Genomic DNA, 26,697 nt, shown 5'->3' on the forward strand with positions numbered 1-26,697 from the left:
GCCATCTTTCATAGTCCATTTTAAGCAAATAATTATAATTTTTTTTTACAATTCTGTTTTCTCAGTAATAATAAAACAGTACCTTGTACTTGATCCAAAATAAAAAATAATTCCTTACTGGAGGCAAAACAATACTATTTGGTTTATTTATTGTTTACATTACTTTTTGGTAGACTTAAAGTATGGTGATCCAAATTTCAAAAACCTTATACGTAAAATCCCTGGCTCTGAGCCTTCCGGATAACAGGTGCCATACCTGTAGTACACTTACCTCCCCTTCACCAAAATATTTAGAGAAGTGTAGCCTGCTTTTTGCAGGGTGGTATAATTTGCAGACTCTCCAAAAGGATGAAAAGAATAAGATCACTATATCACCTACATAAATAAAATACACAAAGACTGAGCAAAATGTAACATTTTCATTCTCTTTGATAATTCTGTGCTGACAACATTATGCTCACAGTGAACCACTTGCATATGCACATTGGGCAACTTCATAGCTTGCTAACACACTGCAGGCAGAACTAGCAGTGTCGGGCCAAGGTCGGAATATCATTTACTGCAAAGGGAAAATGTACACGAGCAGCAGCTCTATACTGTGTTAAACACAAGCAATAATTAGTAAAACAAAAGGCTTGGTTAAAGAATAGAGGACTGGAGAGCAAATCTCTGTAGCAGCAAAGAGGACACGCAAGTATGAATAAATCAGCCAGTTATTTCTTTTCAGCTCTGGACTTTATATCGCTATTGGTTAGACATGAGCAAGAGAACCACAAAGAAAATTTGCATTGACTTTATAAGCAAGGGCTGGAGAAAGAGATATGCAAAGTAGCTTCTGGAAGTCACTGGGGTGGCAGCTTGGTGCCTGGCTGGGTTCCGTAAATGAAGCCTAATGCTTAAAGGAACAGTAACACCAAAAAATGAAAGTGTATAAAAGTAACTAAAATATAATGTGCTGCTGCCCTGCACTGGTAAAAGTTGTGTATTTACTTCAGAAAGTCTACTATAATTTATATATATATATATATATATATTTAATACATTATAGTAGTGTTACTGTAGCAAACACACCAGTTTTACCAGTGCAGGGCAACAGTGCATTATATTTTTATTACTTTAAAGCTCTTTCATTTTTTGGTGTTACTGTTCCTTTAAGCTCACTTTTTATATATGTGATGGGGTATTCTGTAACATTCATACATATTTATATTTTAGTTTGTGTTCCTTTGCAGAATCTAAGATATTTGAAGCCAAAAGGCTGGGGTGTCATTAAATAATACAACAAATCTCAAAAAACAGTGCTAAGGCTGACTTCTTTAAAATACACCACCAAAGTTTTTTGCTGGCATAATATATTTTACATATTATCATGCCACATGTGTACTGTGAATTCTAAAGCATAAACCCCAGCATTTACTAGGGCTACTGCACTAAGCATACGACTGTTCTTCATAATACATAATCCACTATAAATGGGAAAATGATTTTAGAGAATTTAATAATTGCTCAGATTAATATTCTGCATGTCTTGCAATAGGATCCTTGGAGATGATTTGTATTCTGATTACGAAGAAGCAATGTACAAAGGAAATATACTACTCTTACAAAACAGAAATTACAAATTCATATATATTAATTCCTGTTCATTTATAGATAATAACCATATATTTCTGACTGCAGTACTTTAAGTATGCATGGTATTCATGGGCTATGAAATGCATGTATGAGTTAGCCACACCTGATATCCAAATAATAATTCAATTTATTTGCATATATTATTTTTTTACATTTGTGTACTCTGTTTACTAGAAGAATTTTTGTTAACCATCATTCACAGTACTTTGATTATCTATACTGTAATGACCCCGAGATATTCAAAATATCAGGCTGGCCCTTTAAAACAAGCCAGAAAGTGCACCATCATTCCTGCTTGATCATTCATGCCCAATTAAACACTCCTCAAGAGACCCTGTAGCAGATTTAAATCAGAGAAGATTTTACTTAAAGGAGAACAAAACCCTAAAAAAGAATATCGCTAGAAATGCCATATTTTATATATTGAACTTATTGGACAAGCCTAAAGGTTCAACATCTGTATAGTAGTAATGGTCAAGGCTTTCAAAGTTGTCACAGGAGCTCCCCATCTTGGGAGTGGCACTCACATGCTAAGTGTGCTCTGAGCAGCTGTTGAGAAGCTAAGCTTAGGAGTCATTGCAAGTTATGAAGCAGAAAATTAGGTTTGCCATATTAGGTGATGCTACAGGGATAATTATTAATTTGTAATACTGATTTCACTGATTTCAGAGCTGCCATGTACTAATAATTTGTATTATTTCCTAATCAGTCTACATTTATAAAGTAAATTGTGAGTTAGTCCCTAAGCTCAGTAACTGACAGCAGTGCAGAACATGTGCAGGGAATCAGCAGAAAAGAAGATGGGGAGCTACTGGGGCATCTTTGGGGTACAGATTTTCCCTACTAAAGGGCTGTGGTTGCCTTGAGCTGGTACAGAAACCAAAACATACATATGTGTATAACATGTCTGCCATACTTCTTTAGTTAAGCTTTAGTGCTCCTAAAAACAAGACCCAGACTTTCTCGATAAGGTACAGCTTAGTGGTATGATGTTGGCTGTTAATGCTTGTTTACAATACGGTCATGGAAATAGGTTTTATTAGCAACATAAAAAAATTAAAACACTGAACACACCATCATTCTTTATCTGTGCAAATTTGTGTATGCTGTGCAAGTTACTAAACCTCCCCTGAGCAGTACCAGCCATGCATAGGTTTTGCACACTATATTCACTTTAATTAATTATCCTCCCCTGACTTTAGAAAGCATAGTATTAGAATATTAGAATACTTTTTATTGAGCCACAATGTATGTGTCTGTGTAGGTATATTCATGCCTTCATAGAAATGTGCCTAAATGCAAAACTACACATTGAATATTTTTCATGTAAACAGAATCCTAGCATAGGATCAGGGCCACCATCAGGGGGGCACAGGGGGTACAGTCGTGCCGGGCCCGGACGATTTTAACTTTAAAAGGGGGCCCGGCCGTGCTACAGTTTTCTTAGTAGCTCGGGCCCCCTTTAATCAATTCTGGGCCCTGTCATTGGTGGTCAGCGGGTGATCCTATTGGTCGCTCCCCGTGCATACATGCACGTCAGTACGCACGAGGTACCTCGCCGGAGGAGCGCAAAGCCACCGCTGAAGACGCCAAGACGCGGGGGGCTGTGCTGTGCTGGCTACCAATGTACTGGAGGGGGGCCCTGCTGGCTACCAATGTACTAAGTGGGGCACTGCTGGCTACCAATGTACTGGGGGGGGCCCTGCTGGCTACCAATGTACTAGGGGGGCACTGCTGGCTACTAATGTACTAGGGGGGGCCCTGCTGGCTACCAATGTACAAGGGGGCCCTGCTGGCTACCAATGTTCTAGGGGGGGCACTGCTGGCTACCAATGTTCTAGGGGGGGGCACTGCTGGCTACCAATGTACTGGGGAGGGGCCCTGCTGGCTACCAATGTACTAGGGGGGCCCTGCTGGCTACCAATGTACTGGGGGGGGCACAGCTGGCTACCAATGTACTAGGGGGTAGTACTGCTGGCTACAATGTACTAGGGGGTGGCACTGCTGGCTACAGTATACTAGGGGGGGGCACTGCTGGCTACCAATGTACTAGGGGGGGGCACTGCTGGCTACCAATGTACTGGGGGGGGGCACTGCTGGCTACCAATGTACTAGGGGGGGGGGCACTGCTGGCTACCATGTATTAGGGGGGCCCTGCTGGCTACCAATGTCTCATGTCTGTGAGTCCTTTGTACTGGTGGGAGGGGTCCCGTGATTTCTGATGGCGGCCCTGCATAGGATAGTTTTTATATTGTAAGATCAGCTAAGATTTTACAGTTTCTAATAAAGTTACAGCATTACAGAAATCAACATGGTTCATTTGTATAAAAATCTTCTACTATATGGTACTCAAGATGATAAACTGACAAAACCATTTTCAGAATTCAATGCACTGAAAACATTCATATTAATTAATGTGAAGTATATTTTCTAGATGCTCTGCACTATAAGCACTAAGAAGACAGCCTGATTGCTTTTCAGATCCCAATAAATTTACTGATGTGCATTGTACATAAGATCCTGCAATACTGCCTTAGAATAGAAAAAGCTAAAAAAAAGTTGTCTTTTTTCCCTCTTAGCCACCTTTCTACAGAAATTCTTATAATTGTTTAAGAAAGTAGCTGATAATTTAAAAATGAAAGTTCAGATATGACTATTGCCTAAAACATAACAATCAATATCTATATTTATTGACTGAGTTAGGATGTCTATATCTGTCTATATCTGTAATCTGTCTATAACTGTAATTGGAGGAAAATTAGCTAAATGTTTTTTTCCAGGGAATCTTGCCCACTGCTACAGATGGTATACAGGAGTATGAAATTGATACTTTTTTACATTGAAGGGCTATTATATCTTATCACCAAGAAGTATAGGCTTACACTGATCTTGACTGCAACCGAAAAGAAGAAAATTGGTGGCAGTACTTGTAGTGTAAACAAATTATTGTTACATAACTCTTAAACAATTATAAGAATTATTACATTGAAGGGCTATTATATCGTAGCACCAAGGAGTATAGGTTTACACTGATCTGGACTGCAACCAAAAAGTAGAAAATTGGTGGCAGTTCTTGTAGAAACATTATTGTTAAATAGCTTAGACAATTATGCTAAATAGCCTGACCTGTATTGTGCACAAAACGTGTCAGCCTATTCATCATGACTGTCTATGATACAGTACATAGCAATAAACTTAATTTTTTACACTGGAAGAACTGCTACCAATGTTCTACTATTCAGTTATGGTCTGGATCCGTGCCAGCCTATACTCTTGGTGAAAGGCTGAAGGTCTGGGGCTTGTGCACCTGCACCCAACATTGTTAGTGGTAAGCCTACCCTCCTAGTGCATCTTTTTAATATGTATGTGATCTACTAAATCTTTACCTATGAAAATCTTGGAAAGTATATGCAAATGTTCCTTCCGCTTTCCCCTACATCTTCTATAAAGGTATTACTAGTACATCTTTAAAGGGGAAGTCCACTCAAACACAACTTTGAAAAGAAAACATAATTTCAAGCAACTTTGCAATATACATCAATTACAAAATATGCAGCCTTTTTATGTAATAATATGGTTTGGAACCTGTTACCAAAGCCTGGCCCCCTGTTCTCCTGCTGAGACGCAAACATTTTTTTTACAGCAGTTGACTGTTCTCAGCCTACCTTCAGCCTGCATCCTCCAAATCCCACAATGCGTCATCAATAAGAAAAGGAACATCTCATTGAAATGCAGTATGGGTTATGTAGATAGTTACATTGATAACTATATTTAGAGATTTCTGTGTTGTGTGGGTCTCTTTAACAAATTTTGGTTCATACCTAGTAGATATTCCATAAAAATGTGTGGGAAAGGTATGTAGCAACAATCTTTTCCAGTTTATACATCTATCAGTAGTGAGTTTATTTAATTTTTAGATTACCACATAAACTCCACGTTTGAATTTAAATGCCATTCTCCTAAACAGTAATTGCTTTTTCATGTTTGCTTAGATGAACAGGGATATTATTATATTTTTCCACAGAATTATGCACCAGCTACTTAGATTTATATAGTTAAAACTGTGCATCAAAATTGTGAGATAGTTGGCCAGTTTTTGAGCTTTAGACGGAACTGACTAATTGTCATGCATCTGGGCGATCCTTCACCAAAATTGGGAGAGACAGTCTGGCAATACAATTAAATAAATCTTGTTACTATGGATGTAAAATTCCATTAGTTAATTCCACCCACTGGCATAGAAACAGGTCATGAGCCAGCAGGAAGAGACATGGGCTCACAGTGTAACCTGACTAAACTGGGCAGAATATGTCATATGAATAATCCAGTCTGTTGGGGCAGGGGCTAAGCAGTAACCATGTTTAAAAACTAGACCATGTAAGAGTAGTTTCATGCTGTTGTGAAGGATAATGTATTTTAGTACATTGGCAACAGTAGTTTTAGAACCAGGTAGGGTTACCTGAACTTTCCATGGCAATTAATAAAAAGTGTCCCACTGAGATCCCTAGAGTTTGGTCATGATGGTACTCTGCAGCCCTTAGGCTAATGTTAAACATGTCTCCCAATCCAATGCCATTCACTGCACCTGTCAGTGCACACATTGGGCCAATTTTTACTCAAATTGCACAGTATTTATGTTGGTGAAGAAAACAGCTACATAACTATTATAATGTCTCTGTAGAATATTTTAGCCATGGTGAGTAGCATGACAGTTCCCCTTTAAATCTATAGATATTAATATGTCCAGAATGCTTTTGTACTATTAAAGGAAACAAAAAATAGAAGCTTAACCCTGAAGACAAAAAGGTAATAGTTCTCTTTAAATACACGATACATGCCGGATGAAGAAGCACAAAACTTTAAGATCTTGAAAAACACCCAGTCCAAAACACTTTAACCTCATTCAATGGCTATATAGCCTTCACAGACAAACATACAATACCATGATATTAAACTCCTTCCCAAGTTAATAGTCATACTTAGTGCACAACAATAATATATATATATATATAATATATATTATTGTTGTGCATATTTATATATATATAAATATTCGAATGTAGATTGGTGCACACCGGGAATCCTTTAAAATATAACTTTTATTAAATAATTAATACATCATAGGACAGGCCAACGTTTCGGTCTGCATCTAAGACCTTTATCAAGATGCAGACCGAAACGTTGGCCTGTCCTATGATGTATTAATTATTTAATAAAAGTTATATTTTAAAGGATTCCCGGTGTGCACCAATCTACATTCGAATATTTATTTATTTATGCTCAATTGGTAGCACCCGGGTCTATTGGCTAAGCTTGGGAGCGCTGGATCTACAAGTTTTATATATATATATATATATATATATATACAGGTTTCTGGATAAGGGATCTTTCCATACTTTGGATCACTGTTCCTTATGTCTGCTAAAAATATTTAAGCATTAAATAGACCAAATAGGATTGTTCTGACACCAGTATGGATTCATGCAGCTTAGTTACCATCATTATCACAGAGAAAAGGGAAATCATTTTTTAAAAATTAAACTTTTACTTTAGAACAAATAACTCTGTTATCATGAAGAAAAATGTTAGTTAAATTATACTTAAAGACAATATATTGCTTTAATGAATTGTTTTACAATATTTATTACATCTATGTATAACTGGTGTCCAGGACATTACCTTTGAGAACAGAAATATGCTGACGATTCTCCCCATCTGCATGGTAGTTCCTGAATTCAATATCTTCTCCATCCTTTAATTCTACTTTATCATAGCCATACCATCCAAGAAGCTCATTCATGGTGTTTTCAGCAAAGTTCTTAAATAAAAGAAAAGAATGGCTTGTTCATTTTTATGCAATATATACACATCTTGTAAGAGTATGAGCTTATCATGCCTATGATTGCATAACAATAAATCTCCTCTTATTTGCACAAGTAAGATAAAAAAATAACATATGAGTACACAGCTAATAACCTTTCAAATCTAAAATAGAGAATAAATATCAATCCTCCCTCCTTTCCCATTTTAGGCAGTACAGTCCAGAATCTTAAGACCAGAAAGTCTGTGACTTTTCAGAAAGTGGGTTGGATTTCAGCATTAGGCATTCCCATGGCAGAATAGGCCTGGAATGTCCTGGTTTTTAAATTGGGAATTTCAGGTGGCATGGAATAGGTAACATATGGATCTCTGGCTGCAACCTCCATTCGGGGTGATGATTTGCTCCTCAGAAGTTATTCCTGTAAATTCCGAAATTAATTTGAATCCTTATTTGTATATGCAAATTAAGCCACAGAGGGATTAAATGGAACCACACACTTTAGTACAATGCAATGTTTTATATTAGCACAAAAAAAGAAAATCAGTCAAAAAATAAAAATTGTTTGCTTAAACAGGACTCAACGGAGAAAGGGTTGTTTTGATATTTTGGAGCTTTCTGAACAACTAGTTTCTGGGTAATACACCCCTTACCTGTAACACCCTAACTAAAAAAATCCTCCATTTATTTTCTTTAAAAAATGAATAAAGGCAATTATCCAATATTTCTTTAAGCCCCTAAGGATTCTTAAGTTTTCTTTCTTTAATCTATGAACAATAGAGTTGGACATGGAACAATAATTAGCTTATGACTAAAATGCTTTTATTTAGCTTTCAATTAAATCGGTAGTATTAATGAATGAAGTAAAAACATTTAATTCAACAAGAATGTAGGAAAGACTGTAATATGAAAAATGGGAAGCTTGCACTTAATTTCTCTCCAAACAGCAGTTTCAATAAACAAGATATAACTTTTATTAGAGTATTATTGATATTAAATCACACAAATCACTAGGAAAAGAAAATAAAACAACATGATTATTCCTGATACCATCATGTATTTAAGCAAGTGAAAGAAAAGTACTTCATAAAAAAACTCACTAAAATATTGTCACAGAGTATTGGCAACGCAGTAAACATGCTATAATGATATATACTTCCTACTGCATTTTAATACAGAATTTACATTTCCATTTCCATTGATGTTCCCTACATTTCCATTGGTATCCCATAAAGCAATCTGTTCATACATGTAATGGGGTATATTAACAACCCAGCAATATTGCAAAAATAGATAGAGATAGAGATAATATTATACCAAAGCGTGAGTAGGTAAGACAAAAACATGCCAAAGGAAGGCACTGCAGTGTAATGAAATAACAGGAGGGATCAGGGTGGCAGAAATGTTTTAGAGAAGGTAAGCGTGTAGAAATGGTATGGCAAGACGTAGCATATATGCTAAATGGACACTACGTAGATAAAAGACACTAAAGCTGGGCATACAACTTTTGCTGGAAAAAGACTAAAATCTGAACATGTATGGCCACCTTAAGTGGTGGCAGAATAGCAGAAATTTATGTTAAGGAGAATCATGCTGGAAGTCAGATATGCCAAGGAAAGCAGATTAGGAAAAAGCGAAAAGATAGGAGAAATAAGCAACAATATGAATGGAGCAAATTGCAGACATAAGATGGGCTTGAAGACCTGAGCTATCATCAAACATAAGTGCTAAAAGTAGTTGAGGAAATAAGGCAAAAGTTTCAAAAAGCTGTAAATGAGGATTGGACAACCTACCCTCTATACAATGTGGTGTCAACATTTGGGTGAGCCCACCGTAGTTTATAGAAAAGTTTTTAACATATAAATAAATATATAATAATCACAATGCTAGATGTCTAATGTCCATGTACAACAAATGAGCAAGCACCTTAAATCTCAGACTGGGCAAAACAGCCTTAGCCTTAATGCTCTACTGGCACCAGACCCATAGTTTGGGAATCTCAGCTCTACACCATTCAATCATGTTCCTTTTATAATAATTGGTCCTACCTGTAAGACTGTCACAAAAAGTCAGTATTCAGTAGTGACTATGTTACACCCATCGGATCAGCTTATTGATGTGGTCCTCATTTCAATGGCTCCTATTCCTGTTGTTGTAATCCAAACGTTTAGCCTAAGGGCCAAAAGAATGGATTACTCTGAAATCGCCCCCTTTATATGGGCATATTGGTAGAAAAATTTGCTTGTTTAGTGACAAGCAAATATTGCCATGTATGGCCAGCTTTATACTCCTTGAACAAACGAAATGTCAGCACAATTAAACAAAAAAAACAGATGGGCTGTTTCAAGTGTCAAGTGGGTTAAATTAATCATTCATTAATCAGCCATATAATAACAAACGATAGGCGCAATAAAAAAAAAAATAATAATAAAGGATATGAAAATTCATTTCCCAGCAGAACTATTTAAATGAAACTGTTACAAATGTATTATACCAAGTAACATTCTTATTTTAATTACATTAATATGTGTGAGTTCTAACATATTACAAACGTGTAAAAATAACTTGTTACAGATGCTGCTTTAATTACATTTCCCTTCTTTGTCAGCTTGCTTGAATAAGATGCTTCATTAAGTCTTTTTGTGATTAAAAAGATGATGTTGTTCCCTAGCAATTAACTCTGAAAGAGGTTACAAGGTACTTCCTATAAGTTAATTATCCCCATTAATGAAAGCCTGTGCTTAAAATCTCTCAGATTTAATGTGCTCTCCTTTACACAGTTTATTTTAAACAGGTGGATTCCCCTGTTGCTATAAAAAAAAAAGATAAATCAATGGTGGAGCTTTTAACTGAATAAACCAAATTAGCAATAGCCATGAGCCCAAAAACTAGCTAAAGCATTTTGTTTCTTTTTTGAATGTTACCTATAAAAACTATAGTTTATAAATTATATCAAACTCCCTACTACATATTATAGAAGAGCACAATGATATAAAGCAGGAAATGGTCAGGATAAATAAAGGTTTTCACTGAGATCCAAATACATAAAACATATAGAAAGAATCTTTTCATATTAAAATTCTGTTTTTCAGACCTTTGTGTTCAAGACCTCCTTTATGGTTCATATTTGCGGAGGGACCACTAATCCTATAAAAACAAGGTGCAACTAGAGTAAATATTTGTACCCAAAATGGCCTAGCTACAATCTCTAGCTACTACAGTCAAGTAAGAAGCTTATACATGAATTCAATCAAAACTCTTACAGGGACAATTTTGGGAGAAGATGTAAGCTTCATCTACACTTGTACATTGATCAAGGACCTTGAAAAAACATAGTGCTGTAATGGAAATTCTTATGTTCATACATGCTCTCGTCTGAACCATATTCCCATTCATCCCTTGTTTTTATTTTCATACAAAATACTGAACAAATATTATAACAATGGGTGGAATTAAAAATATTAACCATACTCACAAGTGTTTAACTCATTCAAATAAGCAGTATCTTTTACCAGTTTTGTGCATTTAGGCTTTTGTTATTTTTTCTAGCACTGCACTGGAATTGGATCTAATGGAAAATATCTAATGTATGTTTTGCAGAATAAATTGCACACTTATAAAGGAACTGACCCTCCAGTACAAAACGCAGAAGCAGGACGTGGATGAGCCAATACACAGTATAGATATGCTCTGTATTTAGACCTGAGAAGTGGCCCAGCATTTATTGATGACACCCAGTGTGATACTGATACCTATCCCTTTATTCATGCATAAATAAAAGTAAGCAATAAGTTTCTTTTCAACAAAGGAAAATATTCTCCTTACAAATCTCAGCTGAGATGAGATAGTGTTCTGATAACATGCAACTAGGAGTATATCACTTAATCTGATGGGACTTTTAAAAGGGGAGTGTTAACCAAAAACTAAAAAAGCATGACATGGAAATCTAAACTACTGGTGACGATTAACTTTACATGCTGCTCATCATTTTCATTTGCTGATAAAGCTACAGCATAGATGAGTACTTGATACTAGGGGAGCCAAGGCTGTCGAGCACTGGTGCCAAATCACAGGAACAAAAGGTCATGAGGACCCTGTTCAGTAAATCTTAAATTCAGAAGAGCACTAGGACTCCAAACTAAAGTTAATGAAATAGAACTTGCTACAAGTGAAAGTTCAAATTATCATATTTCAGTGCTGATTCCATACATAGATACAATATTAAAGAGTACAGAAAATTATATTCCATTCCATTGCAACTGCAATTTTTCAAAAGAATGAGAAAGATATTCTCTGCTTCCTTTGATTCCTGCTGCATGTTAAAATTTTACACCATTGCCATTACCTGTGATACCCTGTGGCTATACTGTTAACTAGAACTGCCACTGTCCTCAGCAACTGGTATGTTAACATTCAGAACAGCTGAAACTCTGAAATCTCTGCACCACAGCAACATCAAAAACAGGAGCAAGTATATGTAGGATGATATGAATAAAAGTAACCATAGCAGAGAGTAGGAAAAAACATCTTTTGAGTCAGTGGCTAGTGTTGCATTATGTACAGAGTAGATACATGATTGATGTAAAATGTCAAATTCTGTATCAGAGGTCCATACTTCTTAATGCATTATTCTCGGAGTCTGAGTGTGTTTAATAAAAATATTACACTTTGGGGCTGATTTACTAAGACACGATTTCGAATCCGAATTGGAAAAATTCCGATTGGAAACGAACATTTTGCGACTTTTTTGTATTTTTTGCGATTTTTTCGGCGCCTTTACAACTTTTCGGAAATTATCGCGAATTTTTCGTTACCAATACGATTTGCGCGAAAAAACGTGAATTTTTCGTAGCCATTCCGAAAGTAGCGCAAAATCTGGCGATTTTTTCGTATAGTTAAAACTTGCGCGAAAAGTTGCGCCTTTTTCGTAGCGTTAAAACTTAAAGGGCCTGATTCACTAAAGTAAAGTGCGATAAAAATTATCGCACTTTACTTTAGTAAAAAACGCAAAATAATTTGCGCGCGATTCACCATAGAATTATCGCGTGCGAAAAATCGCCATTTTCGCATGGTTATTTCTCGCACAAGTTTTAGCGCATGCGTTAATTTCCGCACTGAAAATACGATCGCATGATTCACTATATCTTTTGCGCGCTAAATATCGCATTCGGCTATGCGAAAATTAACACCTACTACAGGCAGGCGAAAAATTATAGAAAAGTACAGTAAATGATTTTTTTGCAATAAAATATGGACTTACAGTGTTATTTATTCAAGTATGTGTCTTTTTACTCAATTTTACTAAAGTCTTGGCATGTATGGAATTTCGCTACTAATATACAGTACTATAGCGGTGAATATGTTGTCGCCAAAATATACTGTACTGTAGCGGCGAATATTTTTTTCGCGCAAAATACATTACTATGTATATTTTGGCAATATTTTTTTTCCGCGATTTTGTAATCTCGCGAATTGCGGACATTTTGTGGCGATTTTGTAATCTCGTGACATGTGCGACTTGGGGCCATTTTGTGTCATTCAGCCAAACTGAGAGGATCATGCCTGGGGTTTCTGACTTGCTACCAGGGGAGAGGCGCTATATAATCAGCGTGCTCCTGCGTGCAGGATATGACCACCCACCTCCGGGGGACTTAGGGGTCCACGAGAGGAAGAGGGCAATCCTGGCCGAGCTAAGAGAGGGTTTGCTCGGCAGGTTTGCCCTTGATGTGGGCCCCCACCATCTCCGGCGGCTGTGGTCCGACCTTAAGCGCAGGAGCCCAGAACTGGTCGCTGAAATTGCGGAAGGTAATTATTGTACTTTATTATGCTTTTACAGTATACGTTCAGTAAAAGATTTAGCAAGTAATTTGAACTAAAGGTACAAATGTAAGAAATGTCAGGGATGATGAAAGTAACATAGTAACATAGTAAGTTGGGTTGAAAAAAGACATACGTCCATAACGTCCAACCATAATGCCAGTGAGGAACTGAAACGTTGCTCACAATAAACCTCTGAATATTATTTCACATCTTTGTGACTCCTTGTCAAAATCCTGTGTGTGCTGTCACCCCATGCCTGTCTAGATTTTGTTTTGCCACAGGCACCCAGGTGTTATTGTTCCTTATGGTGTGCAGCTTCCCAGCACTTCCTATTGTATATATATATATACACATCTATTTTCAAATACATATGCATAAATAAGTTTAAAGCAGGGGGGAAGCAGCAGGGAGCGGCCCATAGTGTGAGTCATTTGGGGGAAGGGCCACAAATGTTTTAGGGGGCCCTGGCTAACAATGTCTGTGTGTCCTTTGTATTGATGTGAGGGTTCACAGGGGGAGGGGCCATTGGGGGCGTGGGAGGAGGGGGGCCCAAAAAATGTTGTTGTGAGGGGCCCCGTTATTTATGATGGTGTATGAATGTATATATATATAATATATTACACAAAATAACATCTTGCAATATTATTTTACAGAACTTCAGCTGGCGCCTCCTCCCCAGGCCCAACCCCAGGCCCTCCAGCCTCTACCGGCCCCCGAGGCCCGACCTGCGGCCCCTGAGGCCCCTGAGGCCCCCGAGGCCCGACCTGCGGCCCCTGAGGCCCCCGAGGCCCGACCTGAGGCCCCCGAGGCCCGACCTGCGGCCCCTGAGGCCCCCGAGGCCCGACCTGAGGCCCCCGAGGCCCGACCTGCGGCCCCCGAGGCCCGACAAATGGCCCCCGAGGCCCGACCTGCAGCCCCCGAGGCCCCAGGGTCCCCCGAGGACCCAGCAAACTGGCAGGCCCCCGAGGCCCCAGGGTCCCCCGAGGCCCCAGACACTCCCCCCCTTGATTTCTCCCCCACTTTCCCCCCACTTTCCCCCCCCGCCCTTGAGTTCTCCCCCCAGGCCCAACACTCTCCCCAGGCCAAGCGCTGGGCACCAGGTTCTCCTGCTGATGAGGGTACATCACGCCAGACCGAAGATGTGGGGACCCAAACAACACCTGGGAGGACTGACCCCACACTTCGGTCAATGCAGGAGGGCCTGGAAACTCTGATGGCCCAGGTGGCCGAGCTGCAGCAGGACATGAGGGAACTCAAGGGCAGCAAGCCCTAAGTTTTTCCCCCCCCCCTTTTTTTTATTTTAAATAAAAGTTTTTAGTTTTATACATTTGAACTGAGTAATGTGTCATTATTTATCCTTCCTTGATATGGTATTCTATACTTTCATGTAGTTTCCCCTACACTCTTACATTTATCAGTAACAGCATCAATATGCTATATGGGTTAAATGTTTGCAAATATTCTGGCATCAATTTTGCCTTTAGCCCATTTTGCTGAATAGTAAAACTTGCGCTAATTAGTACGTAGCGTATTTTCTGGCGAGTGGGATAACTGCCAATCCAATTTTTTGTTGCCAGAATAATTGCAATTTAATAAAGTGCCCATAACATATTTGCCATTTATTCTGTGTGTAAAATCTCCCACTTAATTTAAGCCACTTTAGCAAACAGACCCCTAAATATTTGGCTAAATATTCTTAAATGCCCCCCCCCCCATTTTATTATCTCTAGCACTTTTTTTTTTTTCTTACTTAGATTTTTATAATTTTTGGGGGGGTTTTTTGCAAATAAACTTTTATACAGCACCTCTCTAGCACTCTGTGCTCTCCCAGGGCAAAATATCACAACTTTCTTGCGCAAGTTTTAACGCTACGAAAAATCGCAACTTTTTGCGCAATTTTTAACGCTACGAAAAATCGCAACTTTTTGCGCAAGTTTTAACGCTACGAAAAAAATCGCAACTTTTTGCGCAAGTTTTAACGCTACGAAAAAATCGCCAGATTTTGCGCAACTTTCGGAGTGGCTACGAAAAACTCGCGTTTTTTCGCAAAAATCGTATTAGTAACGAAAAAGTTGCGTCAATTTTCCGAAAAAATCGCAAAATACCGATCATTACGAAAAAAACGCAATCGGACGCATTCGGCCCGTTCGTGAGTAAGTAAATGGGCCCCTTTGAGTAACAACTGTGAATCAGTGCCATCTGGCTACCTTTATTCCTTTGTCCAGATACAGTTTGTAGCTTGTATAAATATAAACAGCATTCATTAATGCATAGATATATTTACAGCATAGCTAAATATTCGAAAGTAGAGCAAGGAATTTCTTTACCATGCATAAACTCAAATATCAGATTAAGATATCTTTTTTTCTATTCAAATAAGGACAACTAGATATCCTAGCAGAGCTGTGCTTACTATAGGGAAACACATGTGCTGATTTATTATAATATCTCTGTGTACAGGTTATGAAAAAACATTAATATGGAGACTTGATTTATGTTGCTGTTTGGATGAACATGCCTGCAGGAACATCAGCCTCATGCTCTGAACATCTAGGCCATGCCTCTTATGTGCATTACAACTCAACAGGAGGTCTGTGAGAGATAATAAGAAGATTGTGAGGAGACTGGGAGGTTATGGTAATTTAGGCAAGGCTAAAATCAATGAGCCAGAAATACTTTCATAGATATTAGGGGTTAACAAGTAAAGCAATCATTATTAATTATCTAGGCACCTCTTAATAGCTTCATTTGACAAATACAGACTTGTAAAAAAAAGCTGAACCCATTCTATGCAGTACTGTAAATCTTATAACTTTTATATAGAATTACTAACAAGGCTTTTTTACAATAACTATAATATGTACTAAATATACCCTAAAGTACCTTGGGGAATTAATCCAAAAATGGTGTGGAAAATTTTTTAGAGTGAATCATTTAAATTTTTTAATCACATTAAAAATTACACACTTTTCCAAAAGATGACACTGTTTTGTTTTTTTTTTTAAAAAAAACAGACCATAGTTCAGAGACAAGACTGTAAGAACAATTTATGACCTGAGGTTGAGAGTGCTGCTACAATATCAGTCGTCAGTCCCAATAATAAAAAGTATTATCTGTATTTAAAGATTTAATTCTTTGAGGACTTTTTTTTATCCTTTGCTGACAGTTTTAAGATCCTCTTTACCTTCACAAAGTGGTTTCACAAAATGCTCTGCCTCATGTCTTCACAGAGTTTTAGGCAGCAGAGCTATTATTTGCTTTTCTGTACAGTGAACCTGTCACAGAGAAATGATTAGGGACAGGTAGCTGGAGGGAGGAAAATGTCTCCATCATATAAGTAAATGTAGAAGCAGGCAGAATTGTGGCAAGCACTACTTCTGTTCTGTTTAGCTTTGCACTACAATTGTCTTTTTTTCTGTTCATTCTGAGCAGTATGGGATGGGGTTTATAACCCACTCTGCCACAGATGTAGATGTCAGCCTGTATTACTCTCCCATTAATAAGGCTCACCTACATAGCTAGGTTAAAATTATAGTAAGGACTGTTTTTCTTTTTGTTTTGTATTTAAAAATGTGGCAACCCTAGTTTTCAAACATTCATTGAGTGGATTTGTGAATGCCAGTCTGAGTACGGTCTGAGCTTTGTGAGAGTTTGATTTGGAATAGAATTGCAGTACCTACAGCTGTTCAGAAAAAGGTTAAATCATCATTAGAAAATACACTTTTTAAGATGCCACTTAGAGAGCAGTGCAAATACCCACATGTCATAAGCCATGCTTTATATCTGTAGTAATTTGCAACAACATATGCAAAACCCAAAGTCACGTGACAAATGTAACCTTCCAATGATATGGGCCTCAGGAATAAATATAGTAGGAACAACGGCTCAATATGAATAGAGACCCAGTCTACATCACTTTCTCTTCAGCTTATTTTTATGTGTAACCCTAGTTTCTTAGTGATTGCAAATCTATCCTTCATGGCTAGTGGAGGAATAGGCCTGCTGGCTAAAGGTTACATCAACACCAGGTTACATCACAGGTGAGCCAGTAAACTGAACCAGATAATAAATGCATATGCATCTTATCTCCACTTCATCCTATGCTTAATGCAGAACTGTGTATCTAGTGTATAAACAAAAACATAATTTAAATACTGGTTAATATACATTGCATTTAGTAATGTATAATGCACATATGCTAATTTCCCCAATTTATTTTGCTTATACTGTAAAGGTACATACAGTAGTTAAGAGCTTGTTTGTATGGTAAGTTAAAGTTAAACAATGACTTACTACACTATGCATTTTTTATACAGTGTAATAATACTATATGAAAATTTTAAGGCATGAAGTATATGTATATATATTCATGTATATATCTAAAGAACACTGGAAAGCATACTGAAAAAAAAAATTAGTAATGAAGTATGAGTAATAAATACATTAAAATCTATCAAGATAATATCAGTTTGTGGTTGTTACACTTCTGCTTTAAATGTTTTTGCAAAAAACAAAGAAAATCTGTATGTTTTGAATGTTGAAAGCAGCTTATACTGTGCCACTGAAATTAAGATAAAATGAAAGAGTAGTACATATGCAGAAATGGCCTATAAATGTGAATTCAGAATTACCTGATCATGCTGCTTCAGTCTGTGCCAATAACAATTCTGGGGAGATATTTTCTTAAAGAATGCATCTTTATGGTCACAGACTATAAAACACCAGATAGACTTTTTTTTTGTTTGCTTAACTGAATGTCAGATAATATGGAAGTTATCAGTGATTATTACATAAGAGTTTGTTTCTGGTATGCAAAATTAAATACTACTTATTGTAAGCTTTTTTAATAGTGCTGAAAGATGTCTCAACTGTGCCCCATATTTTCTATAAATTGTCATGATATACATAGTTATTCAAGTCACTTTTTGTCTTTTGGTAACTTAACTACCCAGTTAGTCTTGGAATCATATGGCCATAATAAAGTATGTTTTGATATCTGCTAATTAGTTAATAAATTGAGCAGTAATATAGAAAAATCATTTTTAATGCACCTACCTGTCGTGATTCAAGTCCTTAGGACTAATAGAATATGGTAGAGGTTTTCAATTTGTTGGACTAGCCCTTATAGGGGAATATCGAAGGCCCAGCCTTAAAGGGGACCTGTTACCCACACACAAAAGGTTGTATAATAAAATCCTTTAAATATATTATATATATTATATATTAATATATGATACAAAACTTGCCTCAATAAGAGGCACCCCCCTGCTTGCTGCATGATTGTGAATTCTAAGAGTGAAGGAAGCTAAATTTTAAAATGCATTTAGTATAAGTAACGTTTTTTGCTCAATTAACATTATAGAAAAGGATATGGAATAAAGTTTTAGGTGACAGTCCCTTTTAAGATATAGGTTTAGAGGTTATGTAATAAAAGGAACTAAGTATGTCCAGGAGCAGTAACATAGCATAACATAGCAACTAATCAGCAGGTAGAATTTACTGGTCATCTCTTTAAAAGCAAATATCTTGGTTGCTATGGTTCACTGCTACTGGGCAACTTTAGTGCCTTTTATTACATATGGGGGATAGAATAAATCCGGAGGCCAATTAAGGTGAGAATTTGAGTGAACATTCCTTTTCAGATATACTTCAAACTATAGCATAATTACTTTTTTGTTAAGTTTTCATTTTAACCTTATGATGAGATTGGGGTGTATCCTGCACTGATGTCACATTGTTTGCTGACCCATTGTGTGTAATGTTTTGTTTCTACCTGTTTGTTCCCCTCAATACAGGGTGAGGAATATGTTGGCACTTAAAGGAACAGTAACACCAAAAAATAAAAATGTTTTTAAGTAATCATAATACAATGCACTGTTGCCCTGCACTGGTAAAATTTGCACATTTGCTTCAGAAACACTTCTATAGTTTATATAAATAAGCTGCTGTGTAGCCACGGGGGCAGCCATTCAAGCTGGAAAAAGGAGAAAAGGCACAGGTTACATAGCAGATAACAGATACAACACCATTGTATTGTACAGAACTTATCTGTTATCTGCTATGTAACTTGTGCCTTTTCTCTTTTAAATGGCTGCCCCCATGGCTACACAGCAGCTTCATTTACTAAACTATAGTAATGTTTCTAAAGCAAATACACCAGTTTTACCAGTGCAGGGCAACAGTACATTATACTGTAATTCCTTTTATACATTTTGATTTTTTGGTGTTACTGTTCCTTTAATAAATAAATGATAAAAGTAATAATAACAGGATGACAAAAAGGATGCTGAAATGATTCCAGCTCCACTGCCCAATCTTGCTATAAACTTCAGTCACCAATGCGACAAATTCAGTATACAGTACTGAAGTATTGCAGTTGCATAAAATGAATATAATGAACATTTCTGCAATTCTGTGTCACAAGAACTATGCTACACTGTTACCCCATTAATAAATGAGCCAGGAATATCACTACAATAAAAAGTAACTCAAAGAGGTATTTTACTATAAGGTAAAATAAGGATATGCATTTAATGTGGAAATAGAAAGTACAAACCAACAGGTGTCATTATTAGAGAGATCATTATCTCTTTTTATATTATTACAGGGATAACTAAGGCTCCCTGTAACATATCTTTTGACATATATTTGATTATATTTTAGCTTTAGCTCTTCTGCTATTATAATTCCAGTATCCTTAGAACTGCAGACACAACAATTGGAATGCTAAAATGTAGCTATCCTTGATTATATCACATATACAGTATTCACAACAAAGCCCTCTGCACCTTACACTGCAAATACTGTATAAAAGAAAAGGCCAACTTACTGCCCTCCTGCTTTTTTAATACTATAACTGCCATATCCCTCCATAGCCTGTTTGACCTATAACTCCCAGAACCACAACAGTCAATAAGGAGATCTGGGAGATGAAGTTCAACCATAGCTGGAGGGCAGAAAGTAGTTTATCCTTACTGTATTCCACTGTACAGGTATGGAACCCATTATCCAGAATGCTCGGGACCTGGGGTTTTCCGAATAAGGGGTTTTTCTGTAATTCAGATCTCCTAACTTAAGTCTGCTAAAAAAATTATTTAAACTGTAATTAAACCCAATAGGATTGTTTTGCCTCCAATAAGGATTAATTATATCTTAGTTGAGATAAGTACAAGGTACTGTTTTATTATTACAGAGAAAAAGGAAATCATTTTCAAAAATTGGAATTATTTGCTTATAATGGAGTCTATGGGAGAGGGCCTTTCTGTACTTCGGAATGTCTGGATAATGGATTTCCGGATAAGGGGTCCGATACCTGTACAAGACACAGTACTCTGAAAAAAGGGACATATGTAAAAATGTACAAACCTTCAGGATTCTTAAAGGGGATTACGACAAACTGATTTCTTTTGGGAATTAATCAATGTGTTTAACACATAACACCAATTTTCTCCTTATCATCATATAAAAGTTAGAACTGTCATTAAAAGGGTCCCAACAGTGAGACTGTTGATCTTTATGGATATGTAACTTTTTTCAGCCTCAAATAAAGATATGTATGGTCTGTAAAGTAAAATATTAGAAGTCTAAAGCTGGCCATACACGCACCGATAATATTGTACGAAACCTCGTTTCGTACGACATTCGGTGCGTGTATGGCAAGTCGGCGAGTCGACCGATATCGCAGGAGGCTGCTGATATTGGTCGACTCACCGATCGGCCAGGTTAAAAGATTTTGATCGGGTACTACAGAAGGCGCCTGATCAAAATCTGCCTTCAGGGCTGAATCGGCAGAAGGAGGTAGAAATCCTATCGTTTCTACCTCCTTATCTGCCGTTTCAGCCCTGAACAGTTAGTGGCCGATTGTACGATCTTTCGTGAGACCGATGGTCGCACGAAAGATCAGAAATCGCCACGTATGTGGCCACCTTAAGTTGAGACCTTCCTGTTGAAATGGCCACAGATTTAGAAATGTTCAGTCGCTGCAGAAAAGCGTTTTCTTATCAGGCTGGCATGCTTCAGAAAATAAATGCATTGTGGAGGAATAAATAACTGAAAGGGCTATGTTAGAGAGCCAATATACAATGGTATTGATTTATCCCACTTTCTGATTCTGTATTTGCAAAAGAAAAAGAATGGGTGGTAATACAGAGAAGAAGAGATAGCTAAGAAAAAGAAATGTGATAAAGGTCAAGGCAAGGCAAACAGACTTTTTTATGTTTCTGCATAGAAATATAATATTGAGAAACTATGCAGAGTCATGTACTTTTTTTACACAGTGTTGTATTGTATCAAATTTAAATTTGCTACAACTGTCATGTACATTATACCAATGATAACAAAAATGAAACATGATATCTGGCATCATGAAAGAGCAACAAGTGTGAGCTTCCAGCCATGCAACTTTGGACCTGAAATGTATTATTACAGATGTAGAACTGGGGGGGATAAGCTTTCAGACAGCAGGGATCTTTACATTAGAACGATCAACGTCATGCAGAGACCGTATCATAGGATAAAATCTGTTTGGGTAACAACATTTACTTGTCATAATGTCCCCAAGCTAATATCATCAGCTGTCTCCCACATAGCGCCACATGAATTTCAGAACTGCCCTCCACAATTTATTTGTTATAACTTTTAGCAGCCTTCTATACATGTGATAGATATTTACACATTCACAAAATTAGTAGCATGGGCAGAGCTATACTTGGCAGATAAAAGCAGAGCTGTCATAGGGGGAGGCAAGTGGGGGGGGGGGGGGCTGCAATAGGTTTTAGGTATCGGAAGATTAGCAGCTGTATACTAGCTGGAAATAATAAGCTATATGCTTATGGGAAGTAAACTCCAGTGCATTACCAGGTTTATACCTGGGAAGGGATAGCAACTAAATCTGTACTGTGTACACTACAGAGGGAGGTATCTTAAGCACCACACACCACTTTAGTTGTCATTACAAGTACCTGGATCCACCAACAGCCTAGGGGATGCTGGTGGTTGTGATTCAGAATAACAGTAGCAGATCTGCATTTTGGATTATAAATAATCAGGCTCCATAGAATTATTTTGCACTTAGTTAGGCCATCATTAAGGACAGCCCTGCTAAATGGATAAGATAATTAGAGGTAGAGTTAAGGTTTTGTTCTGGTCCAGTAAACCATATCAACCAGTCTAGAATTTATCTTTAATTGGGCTGCTGGAGCTAGGATACAGAAAGCAAACTTCTAATTGCTAAGGGCTTCTAGACTTGGAGCAAACTTTGAACATTTTTCCCAAGGAAATAAGGAAGAATAGAATTCTACAATAGCAGGGCCAGGAAGTTGTGGCTCGCTGAGGATGATGGGAGCTGCAATACAACAACTGTAGAAGCAATTCTTGCTTATCTTTATACAAAGCATTGTCAGTCGTGTTTTAATGCCATGCATTCCTGTCTGAAAATGTAATTACGGCTACACCCTGCTTGTCACTTTGAATACTACTGGCCTGTCAGTCTTTCCGCAGGAGGCTCACTAGATCACCGCAAGGCAGTTGCTGTGTTCTTCCCATCATCAATGCCACCGCGTTTAGTACAGTAAAAGCATGCCTCTTTCTGCAAATACTGGAACTGACTCACTCTAAAATTGATTATTTTAAGAGCAATCAAGTACCAGACACAGCAGGGTGGTAATATAGTTCCATAGGGACCACCAATTAAACCTAAGATATTCTGCACATTACCAGTTTAATGTGCACTCTGGGCATTGTTTTTGTACTGTTTCCTTAACTCTTTCACTGCCAAACCCACAGTGCAGTGGGGTAAACAGCCCTTGATATCAAATGCATTGCCTTTTAATTGCTGTGTGGAGATTGGGGGGGGGGTGCCTGCACACCAGTTCTTTTTCTTCTGTTAGCAGAGAGAGGCAACTCAATCCAATGTGGTTTGAAACTTGAGTAGGTCACTGTACACCATGATAAAATTCCCTAATCCCTGGGCCAAATTTCCCTCAGGGGGGCCTCCTCCTACCCCTTTACTTTCCAAGCTGACTTTTCCATTCCCACTCTCGTGTTTCCCTCTTCTTCATTTCTTTCATTTCCCCTACCTTAAAGCCTTGATACCCGATCCTTTGCCAATGCTCAGGTTACAGTTTTTACAGCTTAGACCGTCTATTGCTGTATACATTCCTTTCTTTCTGCTCTGCAGTGATTACTTACCAGGGCTTATTTTACACTAGCCCAGATGAAAGCTGTTCAGATGAAGGGAAACATAGCCAGGCTGTTTGAACATTACAGATATGAAACTACACAAGAGCACATTGTGTCCCTCTTGACATTTTGTCTCAAACTCATTTTACACTGTTTCCACTTTGCTGTTACTGTATTCCAAGCCCCATATAGATGGAGCCTTCTTGCATTACTTGATTGGTCAGAACAAAAATAATCCCCTTGGTGGAAAGTTAACTGTTTTCTTGGAATTGTGGCTATGCATGATGAATCTGAAACAGTGCAATTCCAGGGCAGGGGAGAGAGATGCAGTGAGGGCAATGGTTAATCACTAGAAATAATTAAGCAATATTTCTGCTGGGCTATTTTTGGTAGTAGTAGGGTCCCAGTATTTATACAAAACAGGACTGGCCAACCTATACTCCTTCAAATGTTGTTCAACTATAACTCACTCAGTACTCACTACCTGCAGCTGGAAGTTGTGCCTTTAATAAAAACTGAAGGGCTGCAGGATGGACAATACCAAAGCTGTCTCCATCTTGCTCTACTGCTGCCATATTGCTCTACTATACCTGTTTTCCTACATTGTCCCTACCTATCCTAATAGCCCTACTATGTGCAGTAGGAGGTAGCCTTCCCCTATTAAGACCCCCCATACAAACAGCTCTGATTTCTATCACATCTAAAGATGTCTAATGCAAAAATATTGTTACCCTTTCTACTGTATGTTTTAGCAACCCAAGACCAGAACACTGTAAAAAGGAAATTCTCAGAGATACTGTTAAGTTTAGTCCTTAATACCAAAGCATCAGTTCAAAATTGTGTAATTTTCCCTTCACACAATGTTGTTTTTGTTTCTACCCCACCAGTTCAGACAAACATCTGCTATGAAGAACAGCTATCTCCCAAACCACCGAGTGTGCCTGCAGCCAAAATAAACAAAACAAACCCAGAGGATCCAGCACAGTCAGCCTTTATATCCAGCCAGGATAACATTTCACATGTTTTGATTAAAATTAGCTAATTTGTAATTCTAGAACCTATGTTAAAAGCTGCAATCCATATAGATCACATTAAGCGATGGCTCAAAGCTGCCAATGACAATGTGATAGATTGGGCAACTTGGCGGTGATGAAAGTAGGTAGGTTAACCAACAGCTAAAATTAACCATTTCTATTAATATGTTCTCATATGAGTAAAGTTTTGTTATATATAAGTAATACAAAAAAATAGACCCTAGTACACCAGGAGTCATGATTGTGTTCATTGATCACCATACAACTGCCCATGTCTTTACAACCTGGCAACATGTGTGAATAGCATGACAAGTAATCTATTTTCTTTTCATTACTATGTAGCAAACCATTTCTCTAAGAAGAAGAAATGGTACAGTATAACATAGACATACACCATCAAGATATAACATAGACATATACAGTAAGGGTCTGTTATATGTAAGCAAGCCAACGTTCCACATGGAAGTCTCTTGCCAATTAGCTGTTAGTACATCCAGTAGCTTATAAAAGCAGCAGGGTGAAATTAAAACACTGGGTCTCACTCAGGCCTAAATTGGTTTAATGCCTGTACAATCAGCAGAAGAAAAGCATAAATGCTAGTTAAACGCCTTCACTTTTAGATTTTATTTCAAGGGATACTGCTTGCTGAGCTGGATCGACACAGATTTCTGAATACACCATGGCAATCTTCTGCTATGTAGCAGCACAGTGAGCTTAGTAGGACCTGGTGGGATGCAGGTTCCACACTAACATCTGGAAGACCAGTCTCATACAACAGGATCTCATAAGCAACCCCTTTTGGGTTTCCAAAAATAGCTGATCCAGTCCATGACAGGTATCTGACTACCAACAGAAAGGATCATGTAGCTTCAACTTTCATTTACAATACATATACACTTATTGCAGCATTCGCTTTAAAGGCACTACAAAGGTACAAACCTGTTGAAGAACTGCAACTCTCAACTTCAGCCGACGCAGGTATACAACAAATGCACAAGAACCACTCTAACCCCCCATTGACAAATGTATGCACTAGACAATTTGATAGGAGGGCGAGAGGAAGCAGGGGTTCTTAATATGGAAGCACAACCTGCCTGTAAAAAAGTCTTTGAATAAAGTGACAGGCTGGCGATACAATAAGCAACGTGTTCCCGTGGAGCAAAATCAGCGCTCCGGACTGTGAATCTGTCTCTGTTTTCAGCCCAGGAGGCGGGGCTGTGCCATTGAGCGCATCTTACAGAAAATGACAAGCACTAACATTATATACACATATATTATATGTTCCCGGCGTTTATACTGCAACAAACAACAGAGGAATAGAAGGAGCCCCATTCTAATCTCACAGTGCCATCTCTTACCTTCATCTCCTCGTTGATCTCTCTTTTCACAGGGTGGGCAGGTTTCCTGCTTCTCTTATTTTCTGGGGGTCTCCCCTCTTTTTCCATTTCTGCCATTTTTTTTAGTGTGCGTGTTTCTTGCTTCTACTGCTGAAATGGCTGCTAGATTATAAAGTGTATGGGGGGATTTGGGGGGAGCAGTAATGGGAAGTGGCGATTCCCCCCCACCCACCCAATGTGTTCAGAGGTGAAAGGCGTCAGGAACTGTGTGAGGAGGGAGCTGTATAGGGAGGGCTGGTGATGCCAGGCTGAGGGGCTGTGAGTGCCCTGCTGTCAGCTCAGCCATCTTCCGCCTATGGCTCAGTGTGCATGAGTGTCAGGCTTGTTGCTTTGTGTCTATGGCAGTGTGTGTATGTTTGTGTGACTGTAGCAGGGGGAGAGGGAGGAGAGACAGAGAGAGAGCTCCTTGTGTAGAACAGTAGAGGGGGTTTGTCCCTCCCAGGCTGTGAGAGAGGAGGAGGAGCGCCTGCCAAAATGTTCCTCTGCGCCTCCTCCTACTCACACACTGATGGAGAGAATGTGCCAGGAGCGCTGCTGGACACATCTGGGAGAGGTGGGAGTCAGGCTGGGATAGTGCCACGAGTAGCCTCCTTCCTCTCTTCCTACTCACCAGCCCCATTTGATGGATTCCCTCATCAGTCTATGGCAGTATAGTAATGGCAGTCCAACCACACCACACTGGTTTTCACACAGCAGTAATAAGGTTGAAATAGATTTTATGCACTTTTGAGTAAGACTCTCAGATCCTATTTTTATTCGTTAGGGCATTGTAATAACACAGATTTTTGTAAATGTAAAACCCTGCACAACCACC

At 38.2% G+C, this 26,697-nt stretch overlaps 1 protein-coding gene across 4 annotated transcripts in view; it reads right to left on the reverse strand.

The window, feature by feature from the left end:
* sobp (sine oculis binding protein homolog) overlaps positions 1–26,295 on the reverse strand; it is a 99,048-nt gene extending 72,753 nt beyond the window's left edge. Inside the window, exons 1-2 of one of the 4 annotated variants that reach the window (XM_012962644.3) lie at positions 25,845–26,295; positions 7,315–7,453 (exon numbers count right to left, since the gene is read on the reverse strand). Coding sequence is in view for 3 of the 4 variants with exons in the window: in XM_012962643.3 (XP_012818097.1) it covers positions 7,315–7,453; positions 25,845–25,940 (235 nt within the window). In the remaining variant the exon portion in view is untranslated. Of the gene's footprint in view, positions 1–7,314; positions 7,454–25,425; positions 25,624–25,844 lie in introns of those variants that run through there. The other 3 variants (XM_012962643.3, XM_031901460.1, NM_001103208.1) reach the window with 3 other exon arrangements.
* Between the last annotated feature and the right edge of the window lie 402 nt (positions 26,296–26,697).

Source organism: Xenopus tropicalis, chromosome 5 (genome assembly GCF_000004195.4).
Source record: "Xenopus tropicalis strain Nigerian chromosome 5, UCB_Xtro_10.0, whole genome shotgun sequence".
NCBI classification, from domain to species: domain Eukaryota; kingdom Metazoa; phylum Chordata; class Amphibia; order Anura; family Pipidae; genus Xenopus; species Xenopus tropicalis.